This window comes from Cebus imitator, unplaced genomic scaffold (assembly GCF_001604975.1).
Source record: "Cebus imitator isolate Cc_AM_T3 unplaced genomic scaffold, Cebus_imitator-1.0 Scaffold607, whole genome shotgun sequence".
NCBI lineage: Eukaryota > Metazoa > Chordata > Mammalia > Primates > Cebidae > Cebus > Cebus imitator.
Window position 1 is genome coordinate 301863 of NW_016107922.1, and position 22451 is coordinate 324313.

At 51.7% G+C, this 22451-nt stretch overlaps 1 protein-coding gene and 1 long non-coding RNA gene across 22 annotated transcripts in view; one reads left to right on the forward strand and one right to left on the reverse strand.

The window, feature by feature from the left end:
* MICAL3 (microtubule associated monooxygenase, calponin and LIM domain containing 3) overlaps positions 1-22451 on the forward strand; it is a 242752-nt gene that overhangs the window by 143459 nt on the left and 76842 nt on the right. For 16 of the 21 annotated variants that reach the window (XM_037734341.1, XM_037734339.1, XM_037734346.1 and 13 more), the window contains 7 exons: positions 3173-3271; positions 5078-5134; positions 7633-7740; positions 10176-10283; positions 11020-11206; positions 17222-17310; positions 18224-18311. In XM_037734341.1, the coding sequence (XP_037590269.1) occupies positions 3173-3271; positions 5078-5134; positions 7633-7740; positions 10176-10283; positions 11020-11206; positions 17222-17310; positions 18224-18311 (736 nt within the window). Of the gene's footprint in view, positions 1-3172; positions 3272-5077; positions 5135-7632; positions 7741-10175; positions 10284-11019; positions 11207-17221; positions 17311-18223; positions 19242-22451 lie in introns of those variants that run through there. The other 5 variants (XM_037734355.1, XM_037734356.1, XM_037734357.1 and 2 more) reach the window with 3 other exon arrangements.
* Positions 16238-16795, reverse strand: LOC108294855. The gene is made up of 2 exons (XR_001821199.2): positions 16386-16795; positions 16238-16299 (listed from the first exon to the last, which is right to left on the reverse strand). It is a non-coding gene; the product is annotated as an uncharacterized LOC108294855 (long non-coding RNA).

Genomic DNA, 22451 nt, shown 5'->3' on the forward strand with positions numbered 1-22451 from the left:
TAGCTCTTGGGTTTGCTATTGTCACATTTGTTGTAGGTTGACTTTTTTCTAGTATGTCTCCTCGTGACCTTGGGAGAGAGAATTCTGAGTATGTCAAGCCTGAGAGTTGGAGTGTAGAGCCTTTTACATTAAATAGGAAAACGCTATCCAAGAAGAGTCTGGAACAGTGAGTTTTTGTTTCAAATCCTGGTTGAAAGTATTCCTGGGCATTTTCTTGGTGTTTTCTCTACATTTAAATTAACGTTTTTGGAAATTTTCACTAAAACCTTGGCAGGATCTCCTGGAAAACTGCTTATCCTGAGTAGTACAGAATAGCGCAGGTGATGACGTGCGCTTTCTAAGAGAAAGCTCATCAGAGGGATCGGAAGCCCTGATTGCGTTTCCTCCATGTCACAGCTGAGCAAGTCCCTTGGGAAGGCTCCACTCTCGAGTGGAGCCAGGGTTGGCTGCCTCGTAGTGTGGTGTCATTTAGGCTGCTAAGATGCTGAGAGGGCCGTGAGCTGGCCCTGGGTGCCGTCAGTATCTCCCACGGTCGGTCTCCACCGCCTCCTGTGCTTGAGGGTGACTTTACTGTCAGGAGATGCTGAGGAGTGGTGAGTTGGGTTTTATTTAAATCACATTCAGGCAAAAATGTTGCTTTCTAACCATTCTTTTATAACATAACACATCAAAGGCAGGGCCCAAGAGGCTGAGATGGAATTTTGGTAGCAGTATCCAAACTCACAACAGAAGGCAAATTTACCCTCTCCTCTGTCTGTACTTGAGGGAGGTCTTCTGAAAAATCTAATTGGAAAACCACTTGCATTTTATTTTCTTAACCTTTGCCTTGATGTCTAGGTGGAAGGTATGATTTGAAAGACGATGTTTAGTTGAGGGTCTGTTGAGGGGAAAGTGAACTGTAAATTGGATTGCAAAACCTCTTAGAGTATTCTCACAGGTGCCTGAGATAGGAGCAGAGGGAGAAGGGAGGTCAGGAGTGACACAGGCGAGCGGGGGAACAGGTGGCCGTGGCTGGGGTGGCTGGAATGGCGTTTGGTGGGCAGCTGGAAGTCTCCAGCAGCAGGTGCAGCCAGAGTGGCCCTATCCAGCCAAGGCCTCAGCCCTGGTGACGAGGGACGCATCAGCTCATCATGTGACTGAGCTGTACTGAAGGGGCTTCAGGAGCTTGGTGATGTGTTCACTAAGTGTCTGGTGGCCTGTAACCCTCATGCTGCATTCTCCCTGGAGAATGTTGGTAGTCCCCGCCAGCACAGCTTGTCACCTGAGTCAGTATGATCATTGTGGGGCACGAGACTGGCATGCCGTGTGGGCAGTGGAATAGAACCATGAAAGTGAAATGCAGGTTCTGTGGGATGGGCACCGGAGACCGCCGTTGGAAACAGTAGCTGGGCAGATGTAGAAATGAGACGTGATTGGTGAGAAATCATGAGCCGTGAGAACCCGGTTAGGTTCTCTGGTGCCTTAGGGGATATCCAGTGGGGATTTGCGAATTTACGTGGTAGCAGGGAGATGGCACTGTGAACCAGAACTCACAGTTCTTACATCCACGTGAAATGTGTAGTATTCACATAGAAATTTCTCAGCTCTAAATCGTGAGTTTGGGCCTTCTCAATTTATCTCCCGTTAGAGAGTTGGAGTTGCAGTGCCAGATACTACAGAAACCTGGGACAGAGGAACCCCAGTGGTACCCGGATCCTGCATCTGATGTCCCCAGTGGCTGGTCCTCCCCATCTCCCTTCAGGAAGCCGGGCTGAGTGGCAGCACCCTAGTGTGACTCATGGTGCTTCTCTGGAGGTGGTTCAGAGGCAGGAGGGCCTTACCTGGCAGGGCAGTGATAGCTGAGTTAACAGAGGGCCACTTTCAGCCCAGGTCATCATATGGAACAGGGAAATTAATAGCAGCTCTGCCTGCCAGTGGCTTCTCTTTATTTCCTTCCTTTGTAAACACCATGGCCCTTCCCTTCCCCACCCTTTTGCCTTTTGATCCCAGAAATGCATCCTGCAGGGAAGCTCTGTGTGTTAACCAGCCCTGGTTTGGAAGTAGATTGTTGCGGGAGCTCTGAGCGAGTGCGGAGCTGTTCCCCAGGCCTCGTGGCTTCCCTGCTCCCCCTCTCCCTGCGCTGTCCCCGTGGGTCACCTGGGCACAGTGAGATGAGAGTTTCCCTGGAAGGTATCAGAGAGGCCTGGGAATGTGTGATTGTTTCTCAAATACCAGGGGTCCTTCTATCCTTCTAAATTGTAGACAGACTCACGGAAGGGAATACAGTGGAGGGGGCGGAATGAGGGTAAAGCCGGGAATGTGTATATGGCATTTGAGTGTTAGTGAGACACATTTAATTTTTACATCATGCTCCTGCCTTTCTTGCACTTCCTTGTTAGTTTCCTGGAGCCCTTTGAGCATGAGTGCAGGGACCGAGAGGAGGGCAGCAGTGCAAGCCACTGTCACAGCTGCGTCCTGAAGGGGCTGCCACTTTGCTGCAGTGGGTGCGTGTGACCAAGCCTTTGAGGGGGGTCTGTGTCCCCTCTTGGTGGTTGGCTTGTTTGCCCTTTTTCTGTATTCATCAGCAAGCCTATTTCTTTCTTTCTTTCTTTTTTTTTTTTAATTGAGACGGAGTCTCGCTCTGTCACCCAGGCTGGAGTGCAGTGGTGTGATCATGGCTCACTGCAAGCTCTGCCTCCCAGGTTCAAGTGATTCTCCTGCCTCAGCCTCCCGAGTAGCTGGGATTACAGGTGTGTGCCACCACACCCAGCTAATTTTTGTATTTTTAGTAGAGACAGGGTTTCACCATGTTGGCCAGGCTGGTCTTGAACTCCTGACCTCAGGTGATCTACCCGCCTCGGCCTCCCAAAGTGCTGGGATTACAGGCTGGAGCCACAGCGCCCAGCCACAAGCCCCAACTTCCTGACAAAACTGTTGCTCCTGGCACCTGTAAAGCGCAGTGCTAATGATTCTCCCTAGTTCCGCAGATCGCTTCTGTGGCTGTGCCTGTCAGAAGGTTCACGTCCCACCTGGGGGTCCACACAGACCACCAGCCTGCCCCCTGAGGATGGAGGAGCAAGGAAAGGCCCCCTGGGGTACTTCTGATGAATGCCCTTCAGTCCTCCCGGAACCAGCCTCCACAGGGCCACTGTTTCAATAATGTTCTCTTTCTTTGTGTCTGTTGGTCTAAAAGCCACGGGAAAAGGAGTGTTCTCGGACCTGCCCCAAAAAAGTGATCACCCTGTCTCCTCCCCTTACTCCACCTCCCTGTCGGGCGTGTGGCGGCCAGCAGGTGATCCTCTCTGCATGCTCTGTCGTCCTGTCTGTGTCTCCCTGCCTGTCTGTGTAGGCGGCTATCATAGAGACCCAATCAGTTCCCTCTTACCAGCCATAACTGTCAAGAGGAAAGAAAGGCCATTCATAGAAACCATTTGTGAGGTAAGCAACTTTTATGGCCCTCAGGATGGTGCGTCCTGCATTCACAGCTGACCCTGGGCAGTCACACATCAGGGAAACACGACGGTGCCACTGTGAACTAGGAGCTAAACTATAACTGATGTTTGTCACATAGCTGAGCCCCCCAGCCCTCAGGGCAGCCTGTTTTTCAAGAACCCCACTGAAGGCAGCCCTTTTCTCTTGCTGCACAGTGAGCAGGGGTAAGGCCTTAGGGAGCTGCTACAGGGCCTCTCCACGTGAGTTTGGCTCCATTTGATTCTGGGAGCTCTGCCTCTTACCCGTTCAGCATCTTCCAACAAATACTCCTCCCACCCCTGTGCTGGCACACTGGGCAGACCATTCAGGAGCGGCTCCATAGCCAGCCACAGACATGGCCAGTGAGGACAGCAGGCGTGCAGCTGCGGCAAGACATTTGTAGAAATCATATTTGTGGTATGGCATTGTTGACCTTCGTGGTATGTTCCTATAAAGTAAAATGTGAATTCCAAGAGCAGGATCTATGGAAAGACATTTTCCCAACTAAGGTGGCCTATTTAAAGGGTGACTGTAGTAACATGACTGATTTTAAAGGCCCCACCTGTGTTCGTGGTTCTCAGAACTGAGCCATTGCAGGTTGAGCCATTGCAGGTTGAGCAGCTGCTGAGTGCCTTCATCTGCATAAGAGCTAGCCATCCTCAGCACCTGCTACCGCCTGGGAAGCACACTCAGTTCTTTTCAAGCAGTGTCTCTGTCAGTTCTCACAATAACGCTGTGAGGCAGGTGCTGTTACTGGCTCCATTTCACCGGAGAGGAGACTGTGGCATAGGATGGAGAGGCCACGTGCCTGAGCCACATAGTAAGCCATGCAGCCAGACTTGAATGTGGCTTGTGGGGCTGGGGCCACACTCCAGCCTCCCCCTGCCCGCAGAGACTTTATGCTCACGGCTGCTGGATAGGAGCAGCCACGTCAGAGGCCTTGGGGCCATTTTTCCACTGGCACACGGCTGTAAGCCTTAGCCATCCAGAGTGGTGCGAGCAGCTGCCCTGGTCCTGTGATTGCCATTCATGGCTCCTCAGATGCGCAAGGCCGTGTGCCTGCCTGCAGGTTTCTGCCCTCCCACATACACTTTCCATGTGTTCATCAAAAACACATGCACTTCTCCCTTCAGTAAGTTACGCTTTGGTCTCATGTTCCTATTCAGGGACCACTCCCCACTCTGGAGTTTCCTCTGGACTGCTGTCATAGCCATTTATATTCTAGCCAATTTCCACCTCCCCACCTTTCCTTCCTAAAATGTCTCGTTGTGGAATGTGTCAGCCTTTTAACCTGCCTCTCCTTGTGACCCTTCCGTTTAGTGCCTCTGATCTGATGCCACTGTGTGAGAGAGCTGTGCTTGTTCACCTGTGTACTAACCGCAGTTCCTTATTGATCAGTGTAGCCGGCCTCACTGGAGGCTGCGTGGGTGGAATGGCTGTGCAGAAGGCCGGCCTGTGTCATGGGATTTGGTATAGATGGGATTATGGTTACCTGGGGATGGAGTTCAGAGGGGAAGGATATATGTGTTGAACTCTGAATTTCTGCCCCTGAATTTCCCACTGTCACTTAGTAGGTCTGAATAGAGCCATATCCATGGAGCTTAAGTTTCTACTTTGTTGCCAACAGACATACAGGGATCTTGATGCTGACAGCCGTGGCAAGCAGAGCCCCCACCATGAGAGGGTAAAAGAGCATGAACCCACGGCATGGGATGCTGAGAGCCAAACAGACGGGGCACGCTGTGGTGGCGGGGCAGCGGGAGGGGATGTGGGAGGCAGCCCCTCCCTTTGCTTTTTGCACACTCTTGTCACCCAGCCAAGAGCCAGAGTTCTTTTTGCTAGCCATGTTGACCAGTGCAAATAGCATTCACTATAAAGCAGTCATCCACCTGGCATTCAGATGGGATGCTGATCCTAAGTGTGTGGCTTCTTCTAAAGGGCCTTAGTGACTTCCCATTTCTGCCCACTTCCCTTCCAAGACCGTACTGTTTCCACTCCAAAATACGTGCCAGTGGTAGAGTCGTAATACTGGACTGTCAGACGCAGCTTCGTAGGGGAAGGGCATAGATCAGCATTCACGCGGCATTCGACAGTCACGGATCCTGAAGTGGAAATCCTAAGAGAGCCAAAGCTCTTACCAGTGTGAGGATTTCCAGTCGGATGAGGATGAGGGGACTGAAGGCAGGTGATAGCAAGATGGGGCTGTACTGTGGAAAACTTTAGTCTTTCCTGAAAAACCAAGGGGGAAATTACTGATCGCAGCTGGCCATCATTTAAAGTGAACGATAGCTGAGATGCCCAGTTAAAGAAGCCGGTTTACTTCATGAAACTTTTGTTCTTGTTATTCCTACCCTTAAAGATCTCTGAGTGGGTATAGCTCTGCAGCTAGTGGGAAGAATCATCTCTAGTTGGTAACCTCACAAAAGCCACTTTGGTTTTTAACTCCCCGTCTGCCTTTGCTCTCTAAGAAATGCAGTATGGCCAAGCAGTAAATGAGGTTACCCCTCGGACCCGATAGGCACTAATCATAGTGCCATCTTCCTTCGCCCTCTTACCAGGCTAGCTGCAGGCAGTGTGTGTGCTGCCTGAACCTGGTGCTGGGTCAGGGAGAGGAGACTGGGCTGGAGGTGGGAGTCTTTCCCATGCCCTTTCCATGGCCTCGCCCCACTGTGCTCACCCTTTCTGGGGCTGCTCTTCCTCCCTTCTTCCCAGGCTGTGTTCCTTCCAAAAGGAAAGCGTCCTTTTCATTGAGTAGGGCAGTGCCCTCCATTTTGGGGATCACATATTTAATGAGATGCTGATAATGTTTAATGAAATAGTGTCTAAAAGAAGGAGGGAAGCATATTGAATAGGAGAGATTGGCAGTGAGCAGCAATTTGAAGTCTAGGGCTGCTCTGCCGAGAGGGGAAGAGGTAGGGTTTTGAGCTCAGGAGGAAGTAAGGTTTGCAGGGAGGTCTCTCTTTTTCCCCGTGAGCTGGTTTCTGCATTCCTCAGTCCAGGGCTCCAGGATGGATGCTTTTGAGGACACTACCTACGTTCTTTTCTTGGACTTTGCTGCCACCCTTCATAACCCTGCATGTGCACTCACCCGCCTTGTGTCCCACCTCTACCCAACCCCCATGCCTCCCCTTGGCTCTGACTCCTCTGCCCCCCAGCGGGTACTGAGTCCTCCTCTTGCTTCCTTCTGGCAGGTGGTGCGTACAGCCATCCTCCCTGGCTTTCTCTGGGGCCTGTGTTGTTGAGACCAGGGCCAGGGAGCTGGCTGAGTGTCTGAAGCAGAGGCTGGTGAGGCACCAGGCAACTGCCACTGCATGTTGCCACCCCACAGAACTATGAAGTGCACGTGGCTGAGGTTGAGGGTGTGACAGATCCGGCTTGGAGCTGGAGAAGCAGAGGGCTTCCTCGTACCATGACATAATGCTGTCCATCCACCTCTAAATAGTTTATTCTGAACCTGGTGGGAAACTAAGCAGTTATTGGTTGCCGAAACTTTCAATCACTGCCTCACTCTCTGGGGACTGTGTTCCTAGCTACGTGGGCCCACGACTGAGGAAGACCCTTGCCCAGTTTTGTTACATGTGCTGTGTGCAGTCTGCAGAGGACTTGGGCTCAAGCCTTTTCTCCTCATCTTTGCTTGGGATTCAGCTGGCTCCTTGGCAGGCAGACCCTCCCTGAGCACTAGCAGTGGAAGAAAGAGATGGTGCATTCGTGGCCCTTATGTAGAAGGAGCAAGCTTCACTCTAGATTTGCTGTCTCCATTGCCTGCTACTTATAAGGCCAATGGAATGATGGGGTGGTGGCAGAATCTTTTTGCCCTGGAGAAATCCCAGCTCAGTCCAGGGGATGCTCTCTGCAGAGCACAGAACATGTGAGTCGGCAGGACACCCCCTGCCCCTGCTGCTGGCTGCCTTACCCACACAGAGGAAGGCTGACGCTGTGCCGGGCAGCCCGCAGCTGCGGGACCGCATTCCAGGGCGTGCTCTGCTGCAAGCCTGTGGGAAGGACAGATAAAAGCAAAACGGAAGCCTTGCAGGGCCACTCATGCTTCTGGGAGCACGTGGTATTTAGTTAACGGTCTAGAGTAAAAGGCTCTACAGCTGCCAGCCATCTTATGTTCAGAGGTCAGTGTGTGACTTAATAACGTTTCCTTGATTTTGTTTTTCTCCGTCTTGTATTTTATAGCCAGAGCCTGAACCTCCTCGTCGATTTTTTGTCGACCAGTGGGAGCTTTCTCTTAGTCTCCGCTCCTCCGCCCGCCCTGCCTCTCCCTCCTCCGACTCCCTCCGACAGGTAGCATGGCCTAGGACCCACTGAACTTCTGCCCTCTGCAGCCTCCACTCACTCCCTTTCCAAGGGCCGTTGCCCAGGAGGTTGCAGGGCTCCTCACTTGGGCCTGACTCCTTAGGCGGCCGACTGCGTGTGTTGCTGGCTGCGTGTGCCGGTCTTGTGTGTGAGGTGCGTGGCACACTCCTCAGCTGAAGTGTCTGCTGGCTTTCCTCCAGCTGCTTGTCACATCCAGGTCTGTCAGCGTGAGCCCGCTTTGATCCGACTTCAACTGTATCAAATGATGATAAACATTGTTCAGCTGTTGGCTTTTTTAACTTCACATGTCTTCCAATATAACATGTTACAAAATAGGAACCACAGTGTGATTAAATCGCCTCAATGGAGGGGTGACATGCAGCATTCTGGCTGCCTGTTACCGTTTGAGGAATGAACGCCGCTGTCACCTGCAGTGGCGCTGGTCCTGTTGTAAGGAGTTTCTAGAGAGACTGGAAGGTCTCTTTGCACTTCCTGTTGCTATTTCCTGTTCCTGGGTTGACACCGGACCGCGAGGCATATGTGGATGGTAGCATATGCACACGTGTGGTGTGCAGCTCAATCCTGCGATTGCTGCATTTCCTCTATTTTTTAAGAGTGATGGGAAGGAAACCATCTGCTTTTCATGCCAGAAACAAATAGAACTTGAGTCTTCACCTCTCTTGGAAGGGGGATGCTCGTCAGTGTTGCTGCCTTGCTGGGAACTGAATGTGGCAGATACTTTTGTGCAAGGAGCCACGGGCTGTAACTGCTGAGGTTGATGGGTTTGGTCAGGGGAGGAGTGTCCTGGCTGAGCAGTGAGGGCCCAGGGCTGACTTTTCCTGGCCTCATACTTGGCATCTGGTCCACACTCCCCCGTGTCTGCTGCAGAATGAGAGTAATGCCATTTTATTCTCTCTCAGTGTCAGCTGTTAAGTTACCTACTCAGCTCTGCCTGGTGTCTGTCTGTCCCAAGCCTAAGCTTCTTTAGTGTCCCTAATCTAAAGAAGGTTTAGATCTAAGAGCCACTAGTTTGTCTTGACCACTAATAGGTCTAATCTGTGAAGTTAATGGGCAAATGGCACCAATCCTTAGGAATCTTGTTTTTGAATTAAAAGCTATAATTGCTTCTTCGGTTCAGCTGAGCCTTGAGCTTAGCCACAGGAACAGCTTCCTCACATGTGCGCCTGTGAGCCCCCCGAGCGCCTGCTTCCCCCTGCCCGGCATTTCTGTGATTCCTCCTCACACGTGACCTTATGCGTCTGTCCGTTCAGTCCATGTCCTAAGGGGGCTGTTGGCATCCCCAGGATAATGGCTGATGGTGAGTTTCTGAGTCAGAATTAGGGTCGGGTTCCCCCACAGGGCAAGGAGCCCCCTTACTGCATGAAGTTCATGAGAGGAGCCTCATACACCTGGTGGCATGGCCATCTCCACATGGAAGGATGACCTGGCTGTAGAGTCTCTAGAGGACTTCCTCTGGACAGGTCAGGGCGGGGCTGCCTGGGTGCCCAGCTTAGGTGTGAGCAGGGCGGCTCACGATGGATATGTGGAAGTTTCTCCTGTGGTTTCTTCAGCGTTGCCAGAAAGAGGCTTGAGTTTGTTGGGTTTTTTCTCTTACCTTTCTTCAACCTCGAAAATAATCCCTCCTGGCCTAGAACACATTCCCACCTCCCTGGGCTGGTGGAGCTGCCTGGCTGCATGTCAACACCTTGTGGCCAGCATGCCCAGCCCAGTCTAGAAGGCTTTGGCCTCAGCGCCTGGGTGGGCCATGCGGCCCTCATCGTGCTGCCCTCAGACCCCCAGTAACATCAGCAGGGAGAATGGGCTGAGAAGCCTTCTTCCAAAACAGCCTGGGAGCGTTCGCTGCCTGTGGCAGGCATTGTGGGTCCAGCGTCAGATAGAAGGTAGAGCTGGCGACAACCGCTACCCACGTAGAGGTGACCCATGCAGGAGCAAGAGGGGTTCCTTCTGATGGAGGAGGTGGCCTCCTGGACCATGGAAGGCGGGGTCAGCCTGGGCACCACTGCGTGCATGGGAGCACCCCTTGAGCTCTGTGAACGTAGCCAGGCTTAGCAGGACCCAGGTCCTGCCTGCCCTTCTATGTGCACGTTCGCCCTGCCTCTGCCGCCCTTCCCTGGAACTGTGCATTCCACAGAGATGGGAGAGAACAAGCTCTCGCTGAGGAAGATGCTTTCCCTGCACCCGTCCTGCCTGTGCTGGTACCCTGTGTGGACACTGACGCCATGTTTTTCTTACCACCAGTTTCCCTGCTTGTGAGCACTGTGTTGGCATGGTTTGCTGCTTCACCTTGTATTCAAATTGCACTTCTCAAAGATTTTTCTTTTTCCTGTGTCTTCTTAATTTATGTATTTTTTTTCCTTCTCATGTCCCTTCATTTATGTCATTTTGTAATCTTCAACCAATAGAAGTATATAAAGATGTACACGGGCGGAGTGAGCTCATTGGCTGAGCAGATAGCCAATCAGCTTCAAAGGAAAGAGCAGCCCAAAGCCCTTCTAGACAAGAAGGACCTGGTAAGAGACGCCTCCAGGCACTGTCTGGCTGGACCCAGCACAGCCGTGAGAAACACCTGTGTGTTTGAGTCGCTTATAACTTGTGCAGCCCGTATATGCCATGCGGTGATTGCTTTTGAGATTGTCTGGATTTTGATAACCAACTTTCTAAGACTGCAATAGTTGTGTGAAAAAGTGGTCACTCTAGAGTCTGGGGGACCCTCATATATTCATGTAGAACCACGCGAACACTGAATAGATACCGATACAGTTATCCTCGAAACAGAACTCTGCCAGCGTTTCCCTTTGAGCTGGGGACCCTCAGGCCCCTCCTGCCTTCTTCCATGTGTGTCTTTTCCATCATGCCCCTCCCAACTCTTCTAAACCCTCTCTCTCCATTGCTCTTTCTCTAAGACTCTTTCTCAGAGATATTTCCCAGCCCTGCCAGGCTGTGTCATAGCATTCCTCAGGTCTGGTGTGAAGCTCTGTTGGTGCTGGCTCCCTCGTCAGTGGCAGGCTGGCTTGGGCTCTAGCGGTGGCGCCAAGTGTGGTCTGCCAGCGCGGAGGCATTGAGTGTGGCGGTGCCATCGCTCTGCGGCAGAGACGAGAGCACAGTTGACCGTAGCCAGTTAGTAGTGTGTCTCAAAGCAGACCACTTAGTGCCGGCTTCGCTCTCACCAGGGCTGTGCGCCTCTAGGGGGGCCTGCGCGGCACTCCCTGAGGTGCTCCTCTTCCTCCCACCCACCGCATCCTGCAGGGCTCCATGAAGAAGGAGTTCCCGCAGAACCTGGGAGGCAGCGACACGTGCTACTTCTGCCAGAAGCGGGTCTACGTGATGGAGAGGCTGAGTGCCGAGGGCAAGTTCTTCCATCGGAGCTGCTTCAAGTGCGAGTACTGCGCCACCACCCTGCGCCTCTCAGCCTACGCCTACGACATCGAGGACGGTGAGACGCCTCGTGCCCCCGGCCCCACTGAGAAACTGTGCTTGGACATTGTTTCCCTTTGAGCTGGGGGCCTTCGGGCCCCTTCCTGCCTTCTTCCATGTGTGTCTTTTCCACCATGCCTCTCCCAACCTTCTCGCCCCTCTTCCTCCATCGCTCTTCCTCTAAGACGCTTATAAGTATTTCCCAGCATCACCAGGCTGATGAGAACGGCGCACATTTGCCTCAGTCAGCACCCCAACCTCACCGACGCTTACTTGCTTTCTGAGCTCAGGGTGGGAACTTGAGATAAAAGGAACACAATAGAGATAAGGTGTTTATCTTTACAGAGGGGACTTGCAAGTCCGTAGAAGTCGCATTTCACCTTAGGTGGATGATGACAGCAAGTTGGAGCTGGGTCCTAGGCCCCTGGGTTCTCAGACATTTGCTCTTGGAGGTGACTGCAAGGTGCCCCGTGTTAACACCTTCCTGGCTCTGTCTAATCTCTGTCTGGTGAATTGAGAACCGTTGCGCCGGGCCTGAGTCTAATTTACTGTGGTGGTCAAGGCCTGGTCTTTTGCAACATGTGCTGGTTTTTACAGTGAAAAGACCTTGGTGAGATAAACAATAGAGAATTACGCACACGATGATAGAGCCATCACGATGGGCAGAGGCAGGCTGGCCGCCATCTGACGACCCTGGATTGATGACTCCCATCTTATTCCTATTCCTGTAGGATGCTGGAGGGGCTTCATGGGAGGTAGTCTTATAGATTCCAGAGTAATGAGGGGCCTAGAGTAATAGGAGAGGCAGTAACCTTTTTTTTTTTTTTTTTTTTTTTTTGAGAGACGGAGTTTCTCTCTTGTCACCCAGACTGGAGTGCACTGGCACGATCTTGGCTCACTGTAACCTCCACCTCCCGGGTTCGAGCGATTCTCCTGCCTCACCCTCCTGAGTAGCTGGGATTATAGGGGCCCACCCCAATGCCCAGCTAATTTTTGTATTTTTAGTAGAGATGGGGTTTCACCATGTTGGCCAGCCTGGTCTCAAACTCCTCAGCCTCCTGAAGTGCTAGGATTACAGGCGTGAGCCACTGCACCCGGCTGAGAGGCAGTAATCTTTATAAGGTAACATAAAGTCCCTGACATTGATAGAAGATTGCTTGTCTATGAGATTATAAAGTGACGTCGTATAGGAGAGGGATGCCATGCTATTAGGACCTAGTCACTTTGGCCGTCCTGAGAGTGAACGAACAGGCACCTCTGTCACAAGGAGCCCAGAGAGGTGAGCTGAGAAAGGCTGTCATGGTGCCTGGGCCTCCTACTATGGTGCCTGGGTAAAACGCACTCCTGAGTGGGGAAGAACAGAAGAATTAGGACATTGTTTAGATAAGGCAGGCAGATTGTTCGCTGTCAAGTCTTCTGTTCTGCTTTTCCCACACACCTGCTCTCTGGTTAACACCTTTGATCTCAAGGATGGGGCCTGGCAGAGGGAGCCCACCGAGCCTCGCTCAGCCGCCCCTGGTGCTCAGGGTATTCTAGTTAGCCTCTCACCGTGGGGTCTTCCCCGAAAGAAGATGCCACAAGGTGCAGCTGATTGATCTAGGGGTACTTTTGCCCCTGGATGGGTGTGCATCTTTGCTGCATTCTGTGGAGGATGCAGAAGGATGATGGGTGCCTCCAAGAGCTCCCTTTCCTGTGGGGATGAGACCATAAAGAGTAGCAGGCAGCACAAGTGTGTGCAGTGAAAGACCCGGCCACACAGCCTAGGCTGTCGCTTCGTAGAAGCACAGGGGAGGAGGAAATCCATGAAGTTCAAGAGCAGCTTGGAATGACCTCCCCGACCCTTGGCTACACTTGCAGAGAGAAGGGTATGGTGGCTGAGTAAAGGGCAGAGGTGCAAGTAGGAGCTCGGATGGCAGTGACCATGAGGCCGGGCAGGATGAGGCCAGGCTGGTTGAATGCCATATTTTTAATACTGGAGCAGAGAAACGGCCGTGCTAAACCAGCTCCCCAAATTTTAACCCAGAGAAAATTTTCATCAGCTTAGTCCCTCCACAGACCTCTCCCTCATCTGTCAGAGGACAGGTGGACTAGAGGCAGGAAGGAACTTTAGGGTCCTGTTCTTTATTCAGGTTGCCAAGTGACTCAGAAATCTAACTGAAGAGCCTCAGAAAACAAAGAATAAGCCGCGGGAGTTGTACATGAGAAAGTAACCCAGGCCTGTGCTGGGCCAACACATCACGCCCTTTGTCCTCACCACATCCCGATTAGGTAGCTCTTTATTTTATTCTATTTTTTTACTCCACCTTTAAAAAAAAAGAGGTAGCTCTTTATTACTGTAATTAGAAGTCAGGAAGCCGGGTTCAGAGAACTTAGATGTTGTTTGTCCAAACTGACACAACTAGTCATAGCCAGCTTGCACCAAATGACACCCGAGATTCATTCCAGGTCAGAGATTTGGGGTAGTGACCCCAGGCCTGCTGCTGACTCCATAATAGAAAATTGAGAATCTTATTTGAAGATGTCTCTTTGTTTTACTTGGGGTGCTGTATGTTCTGTGTTCAGCTCTTTCTAGAGGTTGCCGTCTGCTCAAACACAGAGCTGCTCTTTCCTTTTTTGCAGAGCACTAGCTCATTTGTGATCGCTGCCAGTTCCTAAGACAAGGACCCTAAATTAGACAGTGTCAGCCCTTCCCTGTCATCTTGAGAAGAGACACACGCTACCTGCACAGGTGGTGTGTGCAGGATGGTCCTCGTCAGTGATGAGCCTGAGGTGGTCTCCATCCCTGCAGCAGCCCCCAAGCCAGCCACACCTTCCGCCTGGACTGCTGGCCTCGCTGCCTCTGTTACACCCCAGCCTGTCTCCACAGGGCAACCAGAGGGATTTTAAAAGGTGTGACTTGGATCTCACCAGTGTCCTAGCCACTGCTGTGCAGAGAGCACGCAGCCTTGTCCCAGGCAGAGAGGGCATTGTGCATCCACCCCAGCCTCTGCTGTCAGCTGCCCCCAGTGTGCTGTGCTCTTCTCTCCAGCGTCATTCCATCCCATACGCGTGATGAAGCCACTGCTCCCTTAGGACGTGGCTCTGTTGTGTCCTCTCCTGGAGTGTACCCCCAGGTCTCCACAGGGTGAGCTGCCTGTGGCCACCGTCTCCATGCAGCGCTCCTCAGAGAGGGTTCTGGCCCTTTGAATAGAGGGCAGCTGCCCAGGCACTGCTGTGCCCATGTGGTTCTGCATGCAGGCCTCTCGCTGTCTCATCTTACCCATGCGTCTCTGGAGAACCTGTCTGCTTGCCTGGGGGGCTGTCAGTGCTCAGATCAGCAGCTGTCATACTGTGGCACTCAGGCCTGGGGCGAACAAATGAACTAACAAGGGTCTGTTTGACCTTCAGTCCCCCTGTGGCCATCTGTTTTCTCCATTTCCCTTTTCCAGTCACACTTATATTCAATTATCAGGATTCCTTAATTGGGACCATTGAGAATCAGTCACTTGACTGAATTACCCGCAAGTCATAGCTAATTTTTAACCATTAACATAGGGTAGCTGGGTTTGCCACTGAGGCGAGCGTGGCAGTGTCATGGTAGTGCAGGCTCTGGTGCCAGCGTCCTGGGCTGCCTCCGCCTCTGCGGCTCACCGACTGTGGGACGCACCGGGCAGGTCCCTCGGCCTTCTGTGCCTCACTGCGAAAGAGGGGGGTACTGATGGCACCTGCCTCACATGCTCATCTGGGGACTAAATGAGTTGATAGGTGGAAAGCAGTTAATATAGTGTCTGGCACTTGGTAAACGTTAACATTGAGATTCACTTTTAAAAAAAAAATTTTGAAGCACAAAGTTCCATCATGTTGAGTTTGGGAAGGGATATAGGGAGATGTGTACACATGACTTGTGCATGTCATTGAGTAGCTCTACCTACGAGGCGGGTGCTGTGTTCACCTCCATGGGAGTAGCCATCTTCCAAAAGACTGGCAGGTTCACACAGCTGCTCAGCAGTTGAGACAGCACATAGTTAGCTGATCTCAGGAGCTGAGGTCACACTCAGTTAGCACTCATACTCCTCGCATCATCTGTACTGCCTTCCTAGAGAAAACAGTTCACTGGAACTTTTTTGTTAGGCTTGGAAAACTTGTTTTTGAAATGTAAACCTCTTTTCTTTATTGGTTTAGGATACCAGAGCAGGGTTCAAGGAGGATTCAGTTGAGTTCAATTGAGTAATAGTTTAAGATCTTGCAGAAACAAGCAAATTCATGTCGAAAAAAGTAGAAGAAAAAAAATAAAAGCCATGATAACATTTTAGTTTTCAGATACTGTCATAAACAAAGCTCTTGGTGACAAGTAATAGGATCACTACGCAGATTACAGCTGAAGCTTCGCTTTACAGCCTCCATCCAGATAGCTGTCTGCAGGGAAGGGCTGCCCCTTCCCTCCCCTTCACCATCCAGCGAGCCTGCCTTTAGCCCCATGCCAGTCCTCAGAGCACCCTGTTCTGGGCGGGGTGGAGGGAGTGGGTGCCCAGTGGCCTGGGTCATGCGTTACTGGTAGTGGAAGCTCAGGCCACTTGGTTGCCAGCCTCTGTCAGAGTCACATGGAGGAGGGCGGGGTGTTTCTTAAAGAATGAGATAAAAAACAGACCAAAGCAAGTAGCGTGTGATCCAAGCACTCACACGTTTTCTCTCACGCCAACTATTGGGGGCCAAAGTTTACAAAAGCTGAGTGGCTTATTCACATGGGGAAAAGCAGCTGTGAAGTGACAAGCAGCATCCCATGGCTGCACTCCCCTGCCAGAGAAGCAAGCATGAGACTGGCCGTCGTGTTCCCACTGTAGCATCTCTGCACCCTGGCCAAGCGGCAGCAGCCAGTGGCACATTCTATGTAAGAACATATACTAGGCATTATGAAAATCATATAAAAGCTATGTCCTTTTAATAGAGTTTCTCAGCATTGAATGGGGAGTGCAGGTAAAACTAAAGGCAGTTTCTCTGAAGGTAAAGAAGAAGGATATCATCAGATCATCAGGGAAAGGGAAGAATGCCACCTTACCTTCATTCGCTTTGACTTTTAGGTCCTCTTATTGTAGGTTTGAGATCAGGAAAGCTCATTTGTCTAAGGAGCGCACTCTACAAATGAGGAAAATGAAATGAGATGACTTCTGTTTCAACAGTTTCTATAGTAGGGTCTATCACTTGAGATTCAAAAGTCTTACCTCTTTTAAGTGAGAGTAAGAAGAGTCAGAAAAAATGACTGTGAAGTTAATTCCAGTACCAGAGTCATGGGAAAAGCCAAGCTCAGTGTTGTTCAGATTGTTCTGACTACACCCCCAGCGGGGAATACACGTTGCATTAAGACCCAGACACAGCTGAAAGTCCCAAGAAATACTGTTTTATTCTCATCATGCCACAGCACATTCTGGCTTCTGTTCTGTTCTGCTCTGTTCCATCCTACTCATAGTCCACTGCAGAATTTTTTGATGTGTAATGTCCTTTCCTGCTCTTCCTGACCCTCTGAGGGGTCACAGCCTGCCGTTGGCCCCGCGCCGGCTGGTGGAGGAGCGGTGAGGGGTAGGGTGCGGGAGGGGGAGCAGCAGAGGTAGGCCTGTCGGAGCCAGTGCCCAGCAATGCCCCACCCCGCAGCCTCCACGCCTCCACCCCACACTTGTATTCATTCGTGGTTTCCCCAGCAATGCTGCTCGCAGCGTTTCATGTGACCACGTCTTTGTTCCTCACACACTGCCACTTTGTTTGCTGGCCCTGCCACACAGGCCTCACATCTTTGCTCTGGGCACTGATTGGGTGATGGCTCAATGGCCTTCACATTCCCAAAGGAAAAGCCCCCTTCAGGCCAGGGGAGAGGAGGGCTGAATCAGAGTTTACCGGGAGGCACGGGCTTCTCTGGACAAGAAAGCTGGGCCCAGGGAAGGCTGGGTGGGTTGACAGCCTCTTGAGGCTGAAGGAGATGAAACGGAATGGCTGAGACCAGGGAGGCATGTTTGGGATCAGGACCTGGCTCATCGCTTGTGTCCCTGCCTCTTGCTGTTCACAGGTAAATTCTACTGTAAGCCACACTACTGCTATCGGCTCTCTGGCTACGCACAGAGGAAGAGACCAGCGGTGGCTCCCCTGTCCGGACAGGTAATGGTGACTATCCTGTAAGTGGGGGAGAAGCAGTGGGTGTTGTGGCAATGTGGCTGTGGGCCCACAGCGGCCATCCTGCAAACGCCCTGCGGCCTTGCCTCTCTTGGGCACAAGGAGGGCTCGAGATGCTGTTGCAGTCTTGGGTGGGGAGGGAACCATCTTTTCATGGGTGATCTGAGGTTGCCTCACTAAGGTAAGGCCCCACTTGCCACCTGAGTCGGGCCCAGGAGGTGATGCAGCCCTCCGTCTCAGCTGCATAGACATTCGCCTTTGTCAACAACACATGCACATTTCTGAGAGAAGGACACTGTGCCACTGGGGTGATGGCTACTCATGTTCCACATGATTAGAGCCCTCCTCCAGAAAGGCGGGGTGGGAGAGGAAACTGTCAGGATCCCTCTGCTCCTCGGTAGTGCCGCCCTCACTCCCCACACCCACAGGGTGCCCTGCCTGCGGGGCCTTCAGTTAACTCATGCTATGAGTTACTTGTCTGAGAACTTTTTCCTTTCTTATGCTCTTTTAAATGAGGGTGGCTTCTCCACCTAGCTTTGCCAGCGTGAACCCATTAGTCTCTTCAGCATGGCTGCCACCTTGCCAGCACGCCTGCCTGTCAGTCCCCCGTGAGGGGCTTCTGTTGCCTGCAGAGGGACTTGCAGGAAGAGATGCAACTAGGTGGATCTAGACCTTGACTCCCAGTGACTCAAGAGGCTGAGGTGGGAGGCTCACTTGAGCCTAGGAGGTCGGGGCTGCAGTGAGCTGTGATGGCGCCACTGCACTCCAGCCTGGGTGACAGCAAGACCCTACCTCTTAAGAAAAAATTAAATGTAAAACCAGCCTGTCAGATTGTCGCTTCTGGGGATTTGGGTGCTTCAGTCAGAGTCACTCTTCTTTTTCTCATGGACTTTCATAGGAGGCCAAAGGATCCCTGCAGGATGGCCTCACCACAGACGCAACTGGACGGGCCAACGCAGTGGCCGGCTCAACTGAGAGAACCCCAGGTAGCCTCACTTCCTTGTTTGGCTGGGTGGCGCGTCACTCCCTCGGCCTCTGTGACAAGGCCAAGGGCATGAGCCAGCACCTCCAAAGCAACATTTCTTCAATCGGGCATCAAGTGGCCCAAAACCCTCTGGACTCCTTTTTCATGTGCCAGCTGCTTGCGTTCGGGGTCCCCTTTCTCTATGGCCTGTCGGAGGTGCTGGTGCAAATCGGAGGGGAGTTCCACTGGCAGGCTGTGGCCCAGTGAGGGGACCGTCTGGTGGGCGGCAGAGCTGTGAGGCGCCATCCCTAGCCCCGTCCCGCACCATCTCACATCAGGGCAGCCCAGAGCCCATGTAGGTAGACAGGAGCTCGCAGGCACTGAGACAGGCTGCTCCCGTCACCACCCCTTGTGAGGCCAGGGCCTTCATGCACCTGTCTTCAGGCTCCTCTGGCAGCATGGAGCTGTGTCGATTAAGCCCTGGGGTCTGGCTTTGTATTTCCCTGTGTTTAAGATTCTGCGTCCTGTTCCCTGTCGCCGCTCTCCCATCTGCTCTACACCATGATGGGGCATGCCCTGCCCTGACCCCTTGGCCACTGGGCTTCTCATGAGGCCCCAGCGCTAATCCATCCCACTTTCACGACCACTCCTGGTGTTGGGAAGTGAACACCACCATCTCTACCTCTAAAAACACATTTATTCTGCTCATAGCATGGCAGGACTTGCAGGGTTTGTGGGTACAAGGCCTGTTGGGAAGAATTATGTAGGTTTTTTCCCTAAAATGGCCTCTCTTAGCTCCATGTAAAACTTACCTGTGAGATGCATCCACAGCTCCACAAATTGCCGGGTGTTCTGAATGCCTCAAATGCAGCTCCAGTTGGCTCACGGCGCAGGGTCACTGTGGTGAAAGGAGGTCAGCAGGGCTGTGTTTCTGCCTGTCACACTTAACTCTTGTTCAAAACACATGTATCTCAAGCAGCTGTGTTCAAAACTCAGAAAAACTGAAGATGGTTAGCCAATGCCAGAAACCATGGAGAAGGACTTGGTAATAGAATTTCCATGGTGGGACAAGAGAATTATCCATTTGGCCTTCAGTGAGAGGCTCCCAGAGTTGCATCCTTTCCCTTCCTTGAGAGCTGGTTCATGCAGGCCTTGTGGTCCTCATCCTGGGAGAGGGAAAATGCCCAGAGGCTGGGCAGTGCACCCTGGGAGCAAGGAGCTGGAGGCTGAGACCCAGCAAGCCCCAGGCAAGCGAGTTGAACTCAGCTCCTGCTACTGCACGTGCCCTTATTATAATCTGAGCAAGGTTTTTAAGTGCCCTGCAGGTGGGACCAACATTTTATAGCCATGTTTCAACCATTAATGACTTAAACCTTCTACAAACTTGAAGATCTTTATAATCCGTCTTTCTCATGAAGTACCAAGAGCCCTTTGCAGCTGACACTCGGAGCGTGGACAGAATCACTGGCAGAGAAAAATAACCCCAGGGGTCTGGCCTTATGCTACAGAACGCATGTTGGGTTGGGGAGAGCGCCACTTTATCAGTCTGGGCCCTATTCCAGCAGAGATGGATTTTCTGAGGAACCCAGCTGCCAAGTAGAACATCTCAAGGAAATTAAACTGCATTTGGGTTTGAAGTACAGAACATTCTTTAAAAAGAATTAAACATAACGAAGTTTAGGTTATTCCTCAATGAAGCCAAGTTTGCCGACTTTCCTATCTGGTTCAGGTTGCCATTCTTGCCATCTAATTGAAAGTATAATGGGTTTCAGGTTTTTAGGAGTTCTAAAGAATTAAGGGTTCCATAGAGAAAAAGAAGAATGTTCTACATAGTGAGGAGACAGAATAAGAAAGGAGAGTCGGCAGTGCGGTGAAAGAGCAAAACCACCAAGAAAGAGTCAGCCCTGAGGACGTCTCTGTCCCGGTGGTTCTTGATTCTGAGCAGGCGGTGACTTGCTTCGTATAGCATAGGAGTTCAAAATGTGTTGTCCCAAAGGAATCGGAGTGTGGACCCTTTCGGTGAATGACGGGCACTGTCCCCCAGCTTGGGTGGCAGAGGCCAGCAAGCTCAGGGCCGAGGGGCTTAGCCTGCGGCAGCTCAACATCTAGAGCATGCTTCAGGCACCTTGCCTCCCTGTGAGCTCGCTCTGCTGCCAGCCTTGGTAGAAAGGGAACAGGATGATGGGTGGTGTTTTATGGTTGGCATGAAATAGATACCTACTTTGATAGAGATTTCCTTCTTTCAGTATGAAAGTGAAGCTTTGATGACTTAACTAGATTTCCTTTTGAAAAGCTTCAGAAAAGCTCGGGTGTTTCAGGGTCCCAGAATGAATGTTGTAGAGAGCAGTCATTAGCCCAGGCCCATGGTAGCCGCCTCCGCTGTCACTCGACCAGAAGAGGCGATGATGAAGGTGCTTGACTCCTGTGTGTGACTCGGCCTTCCCCCGAGACCTGCTTCCCCAGGAGGCAGGGCTGGTGGAGCTGTGACTGGGCAGTGTTTCACCCGGCAGTGCTTTCCCTCTGCGCCTCCTCTTCTCCCTTATGTTCTTTTCCTCCTTGTGCCAGAATTCTTGCTGTTGCCAAAACAAAAACAGAAAACCACACCCGTACCTAATTACAACCCACAGTTCAAAGGACCCACTCTAGGTCTGCTGTAAAGTGTCACCTTTCTCTGGTAACCAAATCTGTGCCTGCTGCCTAATTTAGTGTTTGGGGGCATTGTTTACAGTATTTTTGTTTGTAATGTGCTTTTAATCTAGAAATGTTCCTCCTTATTCTTAAATCTACAAATGCTCTGTTTCCAAGCTTTTACTTAAAACTACATATTAGTGGTCCTGGCACAGATTTTCTCACCCTGACCTCGTGCTACCCACCATGACTAGACAAAGCTTGAACAGCAATAGGCAGAGGAAGGAAAACCCCACATGGGAAGACTTTCCCCTTGGACATGAGAAGTTCAGCTGCAGGCATCTTGAATTCGTTTTTGTCCAGAGGGACCCTCTTTTTATCCGATACGGTAGATGACCAAAAATGAAGCAGGGAGGCCGAAGGCACAGCCGGAAGGGAACAGAAGAGCTTTTCCCAGGACTGTCATCACCTGGTTCATTGGCAGGGCCGGCCGCAGAGACGGGAGGGGAGAAACACGCTAGCTTCCTGTCCTCTTACGAAAGCGACGATCTGAAGTCACAAGTGGCAGTTGCCTGCCCCCTGTCCCCAGACACTCCGTGTCTGGTAACCATGAGGTTCCATAGTTCGGATCCTGAATGGGCCATTAGGAAGTGCAGGCCTTTGCCACACGAGCTGGAAGGTAGCCAGGCAGTATCATTTCCTTCAACCCTGGGGTTCCCACCTGACGGGGAGTTAGGAAGTCCTGCCGCTTCCAAAGTCCTCTTCCCTTCCAGGCATTTGTGGAAAACCTTTTAGTAGAGCAAGAGAATTCTGCAGTCCAGCTTACCTCACACCTTACCCCAAGAGCCACAGTGGACGGTGGTGTGAGAATGTTTATATATAGGTACACATTTATATGTATATAGACCTAATTGCACATATACGGGTAGATATTTATATATTGCACCCTAAATTATAGTAATAATAATTGTGAAGCTGTTTCTAAAGCTTCTTGTTCCTGGTTCTGAGAACCACAGGAGCCTCATACTGGGGAGCTATGCCCCTGGTCAGGGCTTTGAGGGTGCACAGCAGCCCAAGAGCAGCACGCCTATAGGGAAATGAGCGGGTGGGTATCTCAGAAAATGAGCAGCACACACCCCCAAGAAATGACCTTAAAAGCAAACATGGAAAGCAGGGGGCTGCTGCTGGCAGGGCACCACAGAGAGCCGGGCACCCACATCACCTGTCTTGTGTCTGGCTTGCACACTGGCTCCCCTGAGGTGGCTGTTTGAGCTCACTCCTGTCTTCTGGTGGTTAGTGCATCTTCAGCTCTTTCCTGCAGGACACTGGAACATTCTTAGGCTGTCCCAAAAGGGGTTCCACCATAGCCTTGAAGTCCTGAGCAGGGCATAAGGGGTTTACTTTTCCCCTGAGCCATTTAGTTGGGGTGCAGGTGGGAGGGGCGGGCAGCCAGCCGGCTTCCCAGCGGTGGTACAAGAGCCCAGCAGGAGAGGATTAGCTGTGCCAAGGAACTCGCTGCCTGTCTGCTGCCCAC